Genomic DNA, 15,175 nt, shown 5'->3' with positions numbered 1-15,175 from the left:
ACTATAGTCCATTCAGTGGAGGCTGAACCAAGCAGGCTGTGTGAGCATAGGTGAGTTTGTAAACTGAGCAGTGACTGGCTTCTGTCATATATTCATACCCCTGATTTTTATTTAACACTGAACAGAGCATGGCTGTAAGCCATACTCTGTTATAAAAAATAAATAAATAAAAAAAAACCCTATAATGCATAGGACTGTGTTTACCATTAGCAAATGTACCAGTAAAAAAAAAAAAAAAAAAAAAAATATATATATATATATATATATATATATATATATATATATATATATATATATATATATATATATATATATATATATATATATATATATATATATAATTTGTACTTGCACAAGGGATAAGTTGGTCACATGCCAAGTTAGTTGTTGACAGCAAAAAAAAAAAAAAAAAAAAAAAAAAAAAATACTGTTGTACATATATGTTGCAATCAGAGCATTTTATCATACTTTATAAATACTAAAAGGTAATAATAACAAAACTCAGACTTATAAGGAATAAATGTTTGATGATGATACATCAATGAAAGCATCACCAATAAAGCTGTCAGATAAATGAGTCAGGCAGCACTATTGTCACACAACCACTGGGCCAGTATACAGTGCTTATTCTGAATTTATTTCTAGTTAGACTGTATAATAACAATTATCAATAAGGCAATTATAAAGACACTTACCTCTCATGAGGCAGAATGCTGTCATGATGGTTGTGAAGCAATACACAGTCCCACATATTTATACTTGACAGCTATGTCAGCCATGCACAGTAATATATATTCTTCATCGAACCTTTATTTCTTATAATAGCATTATGTGATATTACTGCCACTTAGTATTTATGAAATATGATGAAATGCTTAAATTCTAACATAAATGTAAAAAAATGTAAAAACAATCAAGTCACTATGTTCTGAATATATGGCAGCAACCCTTCCACATTCAGCTTGTTTGGCTAAGCTTCCAGTTAACAAACTTTAGCAGTTTCATGAACTACACTCCTACACCGATGATACCACCCTGCACTTTTCATGTCTTTTTGTAGACATACAATACTTCAGGAACTAAACAGCTCATGGAGGGAAGCCACAGAATGCCCGACTTCTGATCTCTCAAAAATTTCTGACTGGGGCACGTCAAACTTACTATTGTTCAATGCCTCAAAAACTCAATTCCTCCATCTATCAACTCAACATAACCTTCATGACAGCTATTCCCTCTTCTTCAGTGACACTCAAATGTCCCCCTATTCTACAATGAACATCACTGATCTCTTTTAATTGTAATATAAACTGTAAACTTTACATTTCATCTCTAGCAAAAACAGCTTCTATGAAGTTAGGCGTTCTGAGTCATCTCTACCAGTTTTTCTCACCACCGCAACTGCTAACTCTGCACAGGGGCCTTATCCATCTGTATGGAGTATACTTCACATCTATGAGGGATTCCTATTATACTGCTCCTTTAGGGTGGATGGAATCAAAAGCTTTTCGTCTTATCAACTCCTCTCCTCTGACTGTCTTCAGCCTCTCTCATCATTGCAATGTTGCATCTCTTGCTATCTTCTACTGCTATTTTCAGTGCTAACTGCTCTTCTGATCTTGCTAACTGTGTGCCTCCCCTCCTCCTGCAGTTTTGCTGCACAAGACTTTCTTCTTTCTCTCACCCCTATTCTGTCCACCTCTCTAATGCAAGAGTTAACCAGTACTCTCAATCATTCATCCCTTTCTCTGGTAAACTCTGGAACTCCCTGCCTGTTTCTGTATTTCCTCCTTCCTATGACATGAACTCTTTCATGATGGAAGTTTAAAGACACTTATCCTCTGCTACTTAATCATTCTTTTTGACATTGCTCTGTGAGCTGGCATTTAAGTGAGCCTTTTTTTTTTTATTCAGTTTTGATGCCCTTAGTCAGTGGCCCTCTTACATAAAAAAGTGAAATTAAATAACAGGGAAGTGATTAGATGGAAAAATAATTCATACAGGAAAGTTGGTGGATTCTTGGTCTTGGTCTGAGAGAGCTTAGGTGAAGGGAGGTGAAAAGACTTTATCTCTCATCTTGCCTCTATTCACTGTCCAACTGCTGCATTAGACACCCATAAGATGCCTCACATCAGAGTTAAGTCTGGTGAATTATAAGTAAATTTCAAAGCTAGAGCCCAAAACTGAAGTACAACATTGTTATCAGGGTGTCTGTCTAGGCGCTGGCTTTGTCTCCCACATTCCAGAGTAAAAGCAGCCATTACTGGCATCCCTTGGACACCATGGAGCTATCAGTGACAGCCTGACAGGGTGTATCTCACCTCTTCATGAAGAGCAAAGTATTCATAGCTTAACACTGCCTTTCCATGGTATAATGAACTGCAGTATGTAATAAATCCAAGAGTTATTACCTGTTAACATAAGAACATAAGAACATAAGAAATAAGGGAAGCTGCAAGAAGCGACCAGGCTTACACGTGGCAGTCCCTGTATGAAACACACCTACCTATTTCCATCTGCTATCCCCATCCATAAACTTGTCTAATCTTCTCTTAAAGCTCTCTAGTGTCCTAGCACTAACTACATGATTACTGAGTCCGTTCCACTCATCTACCACTCTATTTGAGAACCAATTTTTTCCTATCTCCTTCCTAAACCTAAATTTTTCAAGCTTGAACCCGTTATTTCTTGTTCTACCCTGGTTGCTGATCCTAAGAATTTTGCTTACATCTCCCTTGTTATAACCCTTATACCACTTAAAGACTTCAATCAGGTCCCCTCTTAACCTACGTCTCTCTAGAGAATGTAAATTTAACCGCTTCAACCTCGCTTCGTAAGGAATACTCCTCATCCCCTGTATCCTTTTAGTCATTCTCCTCTGTACTGATTCTAATAGACCTATATCTTTCCTGTAATGTGGGGACCAGAACTGCACAGCGTAGTCTAGATGAGGTCTGACCAGCGCCAAGTATAACTTTAATATTACTTCCGGCCTTCTACTTTTAACACTCCTAAAAATGAATCCTAGTACCCTATTTGCCTTGTTTCTGGCTTCTATGCATTGTTTCCCTAGACGGAGTTCAGAGCTAACTATAACTCCTAAATCTTTCTCGTACCCTGTACCTACCAGAGTTTGGGTGTTTAATGTGTACCTATTGTGTGGGTTTCCTCTACCTACGCTAAGCACTTTGCATTTATTGATATTAAATTGCATTTGCCATCTATCCGTCCATTCATTCATTCTATCTAAGTCTGTCTGCAAGGCGATGGCATCCGCTTCTGACCTAATTAATCTACCTATCTTTGTGTCATCTGCAAATTTACTAACATCGCTACTAATTCCACTATCCAAGTCATTGATATATATTAGAAATAATAATGGCCCTAATACTGATCCCTGTGGCACCCCACTAATGACATGACCCCACTCGGATTTCGAGCCGTTTATTAGCACTCTCTGTCGCCTGTTACCAAGCCATGACCCTATCCAACCTAACACCTTCCCATCTATCCCGTGCGCCCTAACCTTTCTCAGGAGCCTTTGATGGGGCACCTTGTCGAATGCTTTACTAAAGTCCAGATATAAGATATCATAACTATCACCATTATCTACTGCCTCGTACACCTTACTGTAAAAACTTAACAAGTTTGTCAGGCAAGACTTCCCCTTCGTGAAGCCATGCTGTGACTGATTTATCAAGTTATGTTTGTCTAAATGTTCCCTAATGTTCCTCGCTATTATTGACTCTAACATTTTACCTACAACTGAAGTTAAGCTGACAGGTCTATAATTAGACGCTAAAGTTTTATCCCCTTTCTTAAAGATGGGTACTACATTAGCCTGCCTCCACATTTCTGGTACCTCACCCGACTCCAGTGATTTCCTAAAGACAGAAACTAACGGCTCACTAATAATCTTTTTACTTTCCTTCAGTACTCTGGGATATATTTCATCAGGTCCTGGTGACTTGAACTTTTTTAGCCTATCTATCTCCTGCTCCACTATCTCCCTAGTTATGGAAATATCCGTCAGCTTCTCATACTCATCTGCTCTAAGCACCTGTTCACTATCTGGCATATCCTGCATGTTTTCCTGAGTGAAGACAGTTAAAAAATAATCATTCAGAAGTTTACTAATCTCCTCCCCAGAACTAACCAGCTCCCCATCTGCTGCCTTTAATGGACCTACAGTATCCTTATTTTTCGTCCTGTATACCTGATAAAATCCCTTGGGGTCCGTCTTCGCCTGGCTGGCTACCTTTAATTCATAATTGTCCTTAGCTTTCCTCGTTAACTTCCTGACTGTTCTAACTAATTCATTATACTGTGTCCTTAAAACTTCTTCACCTGCCCTTAATTTCTTATATATACTTCTCTTACGCCCTATATAATGCTTTAACCTAGCAGTCATCCATTTAGGGTCATTTTTTTGTGATCTTATTGTTTTATACGGGATATTTGCTAATTGACCTGTATGAACTTTATCTACGAAATATTTATACAATTCATCTACATTTACTTCACCTAAACCCCTCATCTCGTTCCCTACCATCCTCTCCCCTCCCTTATCAACTCGCCTCGACCTTACCTCTCTCATTTCAGCATGACCTGACATTCCAACATACTCACGCCTATCTCCCCCCTTCCTCTTTCCTCCTCCCTTCTGGAGCCTCACCTCACCTCCCTCATCCTGCCTTATCTCTCTGAACTCCGTCCCTGACCTGACCTCACCCTGCATCCTTTGCCAGTCCACTCCTTGGAGGTACCTTTTTAATTCTTCAAAATCTGCTCTCCTAAAGTCAGGTATTTTACTAGTGTTTTTATTTCTAACAGTTTCTTCCCATTCTAGATTGTACCTAATTTCCCTATGGTCACTGTTACCTAGCTGTCCTCCAACCTCTACCTGCGTGACTGCTTCCTCCCTGTTAGTAAGAATTAAATCTAGAATATTATTCCCCCTTGTGGGTTCTACGACTACCTGTTTTAAAAAATTATCCTGAATTACCTTAAGGAATTCCTCTGCTTCCTTGTTACCCACAATCAGACTCCAGTTGATATTCCTAAAATTAAAATCTCCTACCACACATACCTGACTGTACCTGCCTGCTCTATTTAATTCCTGCCACAGTGAGGTGTTAATTTCCTCTGTACTGGTCGGTGGTCTGTAAACTACCCCTAGTACTACTGACTGCGATCCTTCCTTAATATCTACCCATATCGACTCTGCTTTGTTATCTGTTTTAGGATAAGCATCTTGATTTTTCTTTTCTTTCTTTTTCTCTTTTTTTTTTTATGTAAGAGGGATTTTGGATGAGAGCAACAAAAATATCAAGAAAGGCCAACTGACGAAAACAGTCTGAAAGCAAATCCAACATCACCAGTAGTAGCCATTCCATGGAAAATCTGAGAGATGCCTCCTCAGGTTTCACCAATTAGTGTAAGAAAAATGCCAGAGGCAACTCCACTTTGGAGAATGCAAAGGACAAATTGGAGCAATGGACAAGATACAGATATGAGGTTATGACGAGAAGAACCCAATGGAGAGAATAGAGTGACAGAACAAACAGTAGATATTAGCAAAAGGTCAAGAGTGTTAGGAATACAGACAGGTGATGCACTAAATGCTCCAGATTGTGGAGGATGGCAAAGTTAAAGGCCATGTTGGTCAGTGAAGGGAGATAATTCCACTCTTGAATGCTGTGCGGGAAGAATAAATACAGAGATAGCATTGCTTGTCTGATGAGTGTGTGGCATTTTTGGTTGTGACTCTCTTTAATGACCATGTATTTGTTAAGTTTCCCTGTTTATGTTTACTAGTTAATAAGCTATCATCTGCAAAAAGTTTATAGGTAAAAGTAAGTGAAAGTAGGTCATCATTGTAAGAAAGGAAAAGAAAAGCTTCCAAGACAGTAACTGGGGAATTCCAGGGGGTGTATAGAGACCAATGAAATTTGACAACCATCAAAACTACTTGCTGTTCTCTGGTAGCCTAGTCAAGAAAGTATTAATCCAATGAAGACGTGCTCCTTATATGCCATAAAACTAATTTAGCTAACAATCTTTAGTCGGGAAATTTACTGAAAGCTACAGAAGAATACAACTATGACAACCATTTCTTCAATTTTGGCATCATTAGGTGATTGGGATAGTAGTAATAGCAAATAGTTGTGTTTCATATGAGCATTTTGACAGTCAGTACATATATTTTCCCCATCAAAATAGTCCATTATATATCTGTGAATAAAATGCGCTAAGTTTTGCAAGCTGAGGTAACAGAAACAGGACTGTAATTAACTGGGAAGGTTTCTTTATGCTTTATTCTTTAGTTTTATTGATTTTTTATTCTACTGTCTACTAACCTTTGATTTTCTAACTACCCTCCTACAGCTTCTATCCTTCTCTCTGTAACTTCATCTCAAGTTTCCTTTCTGACCATTCTATTGCTGCTGTGATAGACAGTCACTGTTCTTCTCCTAAATCTATTAACAGTGGTGTCCCTCAGGGTTCTGTCCAGTCACCCACTCTCTTCTTATTATTCATCAATGACCTCCTAAACCAAACTTCTTGTCCTATCCATTCTTACACTGATGATACCACCCTGCACTTTTCCACATCTTTTCATAGACGTCCAACCCTTCAGGAAGTAAACATTTCACGCAGGGAGGCCACAGAACGCCTGACCCCTGATCTTTCTAAAATTTCTGATTGGGGCAGAGCAAACTTGGTATTGTTCAATGCCTCAAAAACTCAATTCTTCCATCTATCAACTCGACACAATCTTTCAGACAACTATCCCCTCTTCTTCAATGACACTCAACTGTTATCCCTCTTCTACACTGAACATCCTTGGTCTGTCCTTTACTTATAATCTGAACTGGAAACTTCACATCTCATCTCTAGCTAAAACAGCTTCTATGAAGTTAGGCGTTCTGAGACATTTTCGCCAGTTTTTCTCACCCCCCCCCAGCTGCTAACTCTGTACAAGGGCCTTATCTGTCCATGTATGGAGTATGCTTCACATGTCTGGGGTTCCACTCATATCACTCTTCTAGACAGGGTGGAATCAAAAGCTTTTTGTCTCATCAACTCCTCTCCTCTAACTGACTGCCTTCAGCCTCTCTCTCATCAACACAATGTTGCACCTCTAGCTGTCTTCTACTGCTATTTTCATGCTAACTACTCTTTTGATCTTGCTAACTGCATGCCTTCCCTCCTCCTGTGGCCTCACTGCACAAGACTTTCTTCTTTCTCTTGCCCCTATTCTGTCCACCTCTCTAATGTTAAGAGTTAACCAGTATTTTCAATCATTCATCCCTTTCTCTGGTAAACTCTGGAACTACTTGCCAGCTTCTGTATTTCCACCTTCCTATGACTTGAATTCCTTCAAGAGGGAGGTTTCAAGACACTTATCCTTCAATTTTTTACTACTGCTTTGGACCCTTTTATGGGACTGGCATCTCAGTGGGCTTTTTTTATTGGATTTTTGTTGCCCTTGGCCAGTGTCCCTCCTACCTAAAAAAAAGAGAAAAAGAAAAAAAAAAAGAAAAAAGAAAAGAAAAAAAAATAACATCACCAAGTAACCTCCAAAGGCTTGTCCACAATATCAGGCAATGCCTAATACACAAGCAGTTACCACTTCCCATTCCAACACAGGTCTAGAGGGACAATGACAGGCATGAACAGAATTGACACCATAAGAAGGGAAGCCATGACAAACCATAAAAATATTGTTGTTTGCTAGTCTACGGGCACAATGAGATGCCTTTTCTGTATAGGTCTTCGCAGCACTCAAGGAAGCAAATCTTGAGCAAGCATTTTTTTTTTTTTTGCTGATGCACTATCCAGCTAAATGTGAAACTAATTGTGAAAGATTTGTAAAGAATATAGCACATAATATTGGACAGGCTGGCACATCAGCAGAATGCAGCTTCTGCTGGGCACCTGGGTTGTCAATCCCGAGTACCGGGAAGCACACCAGATGAGAGAACCTGAGGCTGATATCTGAGGCATGTATCAAGTGAAGTGCATTACAAATTATTTTTTAACGGATATTTTTTTTTTTTTTTTTTTTATTTATGTATGAGGGGCAACCAAAGCTTAAAAAAAAAAAAAAAAGAGCGAGGTCAAAAGAATAATTGAAAATTAGAGGACAAGTATCTTGAAAACTTTCTTTTGAAAGAGTTCAAGTCAGGAAAATGTGTGCTTCACAAGCATGCTGGCTAGGCCCTGCGTTCTGTGGTGTGAGGCTTGCTGGGAGTTTAATGTGACCAGATTTTTTGGAGTTAAAAGTGTGACATTTTATATATATATATATATATATATATATATATATATATATATATATATATATATATATATATATATATATATATATATATATATATACCTCTGAGCACTCTGTGTGAACTGACTGTAATGACTTCAGCTTGCTTGCACTATTTATTTGAGGCAAGTCAGAAAGAAGTAAAACTTAAACGAAATTATATGTGATATTTAGATACAGTCATCACATAACACTTACTGATTATTTGCTGGAATTGACAGGAACCAGGGCAAACACCTGCCTCACCATACCATCACCTCTCTCTCTCTCTCTCTCTCTCTCTCTCTCCACACACACACACACACACACACACAAGTACACTACAAAGTTCATAAGCAGCTAATGAAATAGTAAAGTTTGATAAGATTATCAGTTTTGCATCTGAAGTGGGACGACCACGAAAAAGCGGAACAAACATTAAAAAAGCGGGACATTTTGCTAAAAAGCGGGACTCTGGCCACCTTTCGAGAATTGCTTCATACGGCAACACTTCAAAAGAAGCGAGAGGGCACAGGCGGTGACCGTCGAGCACTGTCCGGTAGTGTGAACTGGCCTTTCGCTAGGAGGGATTATCCCTACAAACCAGTTACTCTTTAAGAATTAGTATATTAACATCACGCAGTAATCTTAGTGTTCACCTTTCCTCCCAGCATTACTAACATCACGGGCATCAAAAGTCGTGTTATAAAGTTTATTAGGGTTACTTACCTTTGCTGTACCTGGTGATCCTCTCATCTGTCTCTTCACTACATTTCTCCCTCTGGCTCACGTCACAAGTTTCTTCTGAATCGCCATGTCCACCCACACTAATGAGCAACAACAATGCCACTATCTTTCTCAGCATGATGTGGAAACTGCTTCACCCACAGGCAAGGTCAGACAAAGTAGGTTTTACAGGTTGAGGAGCAGCGCGAGTTGCCAACCTGCTTGTGCCCACCCAACGGATCCCTAATGAAGGATGTTGAGCGTCCGAGGAACATATGGGCATATATAACTGACAGATACTTACTCAATGTTTGAAATACTAAATAGATTAAATTTTTAATAAAGGAATTCTGGAAAATACAAAAGAAAGAAAAAAAACGCGACTGAAAAGTGCCGATGCAAAGACGAAACCATTGTTTTCGATTGAAAGCTATTTTTTTCTGAGCTTTCCTCAGTCCTCACGGTCTGAATTAATCTCTCTCTCTATGATTATTTCTAGTTTCTTCTCCAGTTACTATGCTGCTCCGGTGGTAGAAGACCACTGTACTTTTTTTTCTAAGTAGCGGTAGCTATTCTGCAAAGTCCTGTCATCACCGATTCTCTTCTATTCATCAGTGATTCTCGGTCATACCGCTCGTTCAGGCTATTCATGTTTATTGTGATGGATCAGTCAATGACAGCAGGTCCAGATGTGGGTTGTTCATTTCTGCCAATCACTATACTGACACAGGTTTCCAGGCTGCTCCCTGCACACATGTCCTCCACTCGGGCAGTACTGTACGAGTATGCTGTTCTGGAGGCGCTCCATATTCTGGAGGCGCTCCATATTGTGGCGCCTCTCCATAAGGATGTATACTTCTTTGTTGGCAGTCAGGCTGCGCTGTATACTCTCCATTCTACCTCCCCCCATTGGACTGTAATCTAGTTAATAAATATCTTGATCTCATCCACGCCCTAGAAGGTGCTGGTGCCACGGTCCATTTCACCTGGATACCCTCTCATGTGGGTATCCCGCTTAATGAAAAGGCAGACCGCCTTGCTCATTGTGCCCTTAAGGACGACACAGTGGTCCCTGGAGCTGAGTACACTCAGGACTATGTTAAGAGTAGCATTAAGGACTTTGTACATAGTAGCATTAGTGATCAGTTGGAGCTTTGTTGCCATAGGGGCAGTGGCAGTACTTTGTACGTGTCTCCCAGAGCTGTGCTTACACCTATGGGAGACACACTGCATCACACGACAGGGTGGCAATGAGGCTCAGAGTAGGCTATAAATACTTTTGGGAAGTCAGTGCTTCTCCTGGTGTATGCTGTGTGCTAAATTTTACACCAAGGGGACACGCTCTGGGTCATTATGTCATGGAATGACTTCTCATTGCTAAATTTAGGCTGCAAGGTCAACATGACTTGTATACCCTCATTGACCAATATATATATATATATATATATATATATATATATATATATATATATATATATATATATATATATATATATATATATATATATATATATATATATATATATATATCAGTGCAAGTATGTATAAAAATATTAAACCTGACTTAACGGTCTAACCCGAATACCCAAGCTGTATGGAATCTCTGCGCTTGCAAAAATTCTGGACGTGAAAAAAAAAAAAAATTATATATATATATATATATATATATATATATATATATATATATATATATATATATATATATATATATATATATATATATATATATATATATATATATAATGGCCCCCAGCCCCCCCTTTTCAAATTTCTGGGTACGTCACTGCTCTTGCCATATCCATCCTGGTGCTAATGGCTCTATTGTGTATTTCTCCATGTTATTTGCCACAGGTCCAATTCATAAAAAAAATTCAAATAATGCTTGAGAGCAGTTAGGTAATTTCTGATTGATTGGATAAGTTTATTGTTGTAAGTGTCTCCTCCTTTGGCCTGCCTACACTGCTGCTACAGACATCCCTCCAACCCACCGACCCACGGTCATACGCCTTAAATATGCCTTCTTGAGGAGGTCTAAACAGTTCCCTAGACTGAATACTCACAGACATTCACCGGGGTGCATAGGGTGCATATATAGTAGGCAACGACATCACCGTCCTCTACTCTCATCAAGGGCCCAAATCCACGGAGCAGGCTGCTACTTAAAAACCTGCGAGCTGCGCAAATAGAAGCCTCCAGCAGGAGAAGGGCGGAGTCTGCCAACCTCCCCCCAGACCACAGGGTAAAATAAAATATATACATGAAGGAAACTGCAGAAATAAAATCTTTAAAATATATAAAAAATAAATAAACATAAATGTTGCTACTTAATCGCAAAATGAAGGACTGGCCAGTGAAATACACACACACACACACACACACACTCTGCATCACCATCTGACGGCAAACTTGTGATATTCTTTAGAAATATCCGTGAGTGTGGCACAGTTGAGGAACCAAGAAGCAAGGGTAGGCAAGTCATGCTGGCTGTTTTACTTAAATTTAGCAATAAGTGGACACTCCATGATATAGTGGTGCAGTGTGTAGCGCCTTGGTGCAACACACGATGTGCAGCAGATACCAATGATAATTTTTTCCATCAAAATATTGAAAATGGCTCCCTGCGAAGTGCCGTGCCAAACTCGAAAAATTCCTCAGAGGTCGCATCTATGAAAGCTCTACAGGTAAAGCCATGCAAGCTACCACAGAGAACATGCCCGACTTTATAAAGCAACCTACTTCTGATATTTCTAAAATTTCTTAATGTAGCAAGACTAATCTTGTGCTGTTTATTGTCTCAAAATTAAATTCTTTCATTTATCCACTCGACATAATTTTATAGGAAACTATCCTCTACTGTCTAATTTTCATTCCTATAGCTTTTAAAGTACTGAAAGAGCAATTTTCTTCTTGTAGCTATTTTACTCAATGATATGCAGCTTTCGCTCTCCTCCTTTGTTGTACTTATATATACAGCAATAAATCTATTTATCGATTTCTTCTTGAAAGACACTATACTTACTATCCTCCTCCCCTACAGTAACGAATTTGGTCCCCTCTACTTAAAAAGTGAACTGGAAATTTCACCTCTCACCTTTTGCTAAATCAGCTTCTGTGAAGCTGACGTTGTGCCATCTCCTTCAGATCTCTTCCTTGGAGATAGTAACTTTATTTATTCATGCATTTATATACTAATTTTTATTTATTCATTAATTCATTTATCTATTCATTTTATCTGTTTTTATATATTATTATTAAGGTTATTTTCATTAATTTATTCATTCATTTTTTACATCCGGATTTTCCAGATGAATCAGGGCCAGGACAGTGGCTAAACGCATCCTGAGTTTGAGTCAACAAGCAACATTTGGACTTTGGACGAACGTATATGATCTTGCTGATATAGCAGTGTTGCTGTGGCCGAGGCAACATAGGAATGTAGAATAAATGCAACCAAGATCAAGAAGTGTCATTAAAACTACTACTACTACTACTACTACTACTACTACTACTACTACTACTACTACTACTACTACTACTACTACTACTAACTACTACTACTACTATTACTACTACTACTACTACCACTACTACTACTAATGATAATAATAATAATAATAATAATAATAATAATAATAATAATAATAATAATACCACGACAATAACAACACCTGTTACGAAAGATTAGCACTTATTCCAAGAGGCATCCCGGCGCTGTTTTGTGCGTGTTCCCGTTTTTTGTACTAATTAAATATTATTAATCATCCACTGTGACACACAGGATGGATGGGTGGGCGCGAAAGGAGGGACGGAGGGAAAAGGAGGAAAACACACTCCTCCCTGCCCTGCTTCCAGCGCGACATTGGGAGATGCAAGAAGACATGCAAGATAGTCTTGAAAATCTTTCCTTTTCTCTTTTATACAACTTTTTATGAGAAATCTGAAAGCACCTTCACATTCAGGGGTATTTTATGTCCGAAAAGGTAAGTTTAATTTTAAGCATGAATTTTACCTTTAATTGTATTACCTTGGCAAGACGCCTAAAGACAAGCCAAAACAAGATTAACTGAGAAGTATTTAATAGTCCAGTGGCCTTTTTCTACCGGCTTGTTAGATGTGTTCGAATCCCAGTCTTATTTATGTATTATAGATTACTTTCTCAGTGTTTCGTAAAATCATAAAATCATAAAATCATGACAGCATAGTGTGCCTGACAAGTGTCTTGAAAGAATAGAGAAAAAATAAAAACCCAACCGCGTACACCTGCCGACCGACGTCATCACGTGTCTCTTCGCTATAAACACAACTGTACACCTTGACTTTTGTGGGAAAATATTATTTTCTTCAACAACAACAATTGAATGCAGTCTATGATAATTCCAGAATATCGTTCAAATCCCACAGTTCCTAATGAGGCGGGTGGAGGGAGTCACAGACAGGACCATCAGGGTAGTGGTGAACTATGGATCAAATACCAACAGAGCGAAGTAATCTTAGTAAAAGTGTACACTCTACACGGTCAGAAGTATTCGTGCATCCTTTACCGCGTACAAGTCGTCTCCTGCGTCCCGTGTTTTTCGTCAAGGTAGTTTTTCATAATCTACTAATAATTGAGTCTTTATTAGATAAATATTGATAAATTAGCGATGGGAACAAATAAATTATATTAACAATAATAAATTACCAATAAATTATATTAACAATAATAAATTACCAATGTAAACAATCAACTGACACAAACAACAATGAATTAGCAACAAAAGCAAAAACAACGAAAACAACAAACAAAAATTAGCATGAGTGCACCACCACACCATGGTGAGCTGGCTGGGTCAACACAGGAGCTCGGTTATCTGGGTACTGTACTTCATGGGTGAGGCTCAGCCTGGGGCATCGATCACTGATCGCCAGTGGCATTGCATTGATCTTGAGGGATGAAGCACTTGTTCTCCTTGACGGGGGAGCATTTCGCCTTCCTGGTGCCCTGCACTACGCAATGACCGAACGCCTCTCTGGCCGTTGGGTCCCACTCATAGCCATCAGGGCACGAGTGATGGGTTTGTCGGAGGCCTGACTCGTAGGAATCATCTTCTACACATTCGTAATAAGCATTGCAGTTGACGGGATCGGGGAAGCGCCCCTCTACAGAGCAAGAGAACTTACCCGTATCCCATGTGCAAGGATCCTCGCATTTTCCTGTCTGTTCGTTGTACATGAGGCCTGAATGGGTTTCGTTGTCACAAGAAGACGGCTTTTGTACCCAACCGTTGGTGGTGAAGATGCAAGTGTAGTACTGGGAACAATTAAGTTCGTTGGCAAAGACACCAATGCTAGTGCACTCTGGCAGACCAGCGTAGCTTCGGCACTGGCTCAAGCTGGGCACAAACAGGTGGTCATCCGGACACTGGTAGATCACGGGATCGGAGCCTTGGTTCTCACAAAAGAAGAAACGGGTCTCGTCGTAGTAGTCCACCTTGAACTCATTGGGGTGCTCACACATGCACTCAATAGGTTCGCTTGGGTAGCAGACACCACCGCCGAACTGTGCGTCCTTCACAGCACACAAGTCACCGGAGGCACAGGGCTCAGGGTAGGCCGTACCGTTGATGCAGTTGACAAGGGTCTTGCAGTCAGCACAAACGAACTCGCTACTGGCGCCTTCACAGACGTAGTCCAGCTTGTGATTGGCTGCAATGGCTCGACCGGACCGCGGCTTGCATCCTTTGACCTAGAAAATACTACATGTTTAAGCTTCTTAGCGTCATACGCTACTGTCGTTCGGCTGAAATCCATAACAACATCACGAGAAAGTTTTCCTCTTGGTAATGTAGAAAGGACCTCTAACCTTGAGGTCCCTAAAGCGTAAAACCTTCATCTTCATTTTGTCGCAAGAAGGCAACAACATAGCATTAGGGTTTTGAGGAGACAACTATGTCTATAAATGCTCTATGTTGTACGGTGCTACCAAAATGGCAGTGTAAGCTGCATGACTAACTCTGCCACAAGCCTCAGCCATGGAGTTAGTACATGAAAGAAACTAAAAAAATATAATAAATAAAAATAAAAATAATGAAAAAATATTAGATGAATATTGACAAACAATCAATTCATTCATAGACACTACTGCTGCTGCTGCTGTAACTATTATTACTA

At 39.4% G+C, this 15,175-nt stretch overlaps 2 protein-coding genes across 5 annotated transcripts in view; both read right to left on the bottom strand.

The window, feature by feature from the left end:
• The window catches only part of LOC135100506 (O-glucosyltransferase rumi homolog), a 36,941-nt gene extending 27,666 nt beyond the window's left edge, over positions 1 to 9,275 (bottom strand). The window contains exon 1 of one of the 2 annotated variants that reach the window (XM_064003478.1): positions 9,029 to 9,275. In XM_064003478.1, the coding sequence (XP_063859548.1) occupies positions 9,029 to 9,164 (136 nt within the window). In that variant the 5' untranslated portion in view covers positions 9,165 to 9,275. The remainder of the gene's footprint in view (positions 1 to 9,028) is intronic. The other variant, XM_064003477.1, reaches the window with a different exon arrangement.
• A 4,351-nt stretch (positions 9,276 to 13,626) lies between these two features.
• The window catches only part of LOC135100503 (uncharacterized), a 95,786-nt gene continuing 94,237 nt past the window's right edge, over positions 13,627 to 15,175 (bottom strand). For all 3 annotated transcript variants that reach the window (XM_064003472.1, XM_064003474.1, XM_064003473.1), the window contains one exon: positions 13,627 to 14,750. In XM_064003472.1, the coding sequence (XP_063859542.1) occupies positions 13,920 to 14,750 (831 nt within the window). In that variant the 3' untranslated portion in view covers positions 13,627 to 13,919. The remainder of the gene's footprint in view (positions 14,751 to 15,175) is intronic.

This window comes from Scylla paramamosain, chromosome 5 (assembly GCF_035594125.1).
Source record: "Scylla paramamosain isolate STU-SP2022 chromosome 5, ASM3559412v1, whole genome shotgun sequence".
Taxonomy (NCBI): Eukaryota; Metazoa; Arthropoda; class Malacostraca; order Decapoda; family Portunidae; genus Scylla; species Scylla paramamosain.
Note: the sequence above shows the minus strand (reverse complement) of the source record. Positions and strands in the feature narration are given on the sequence as shown.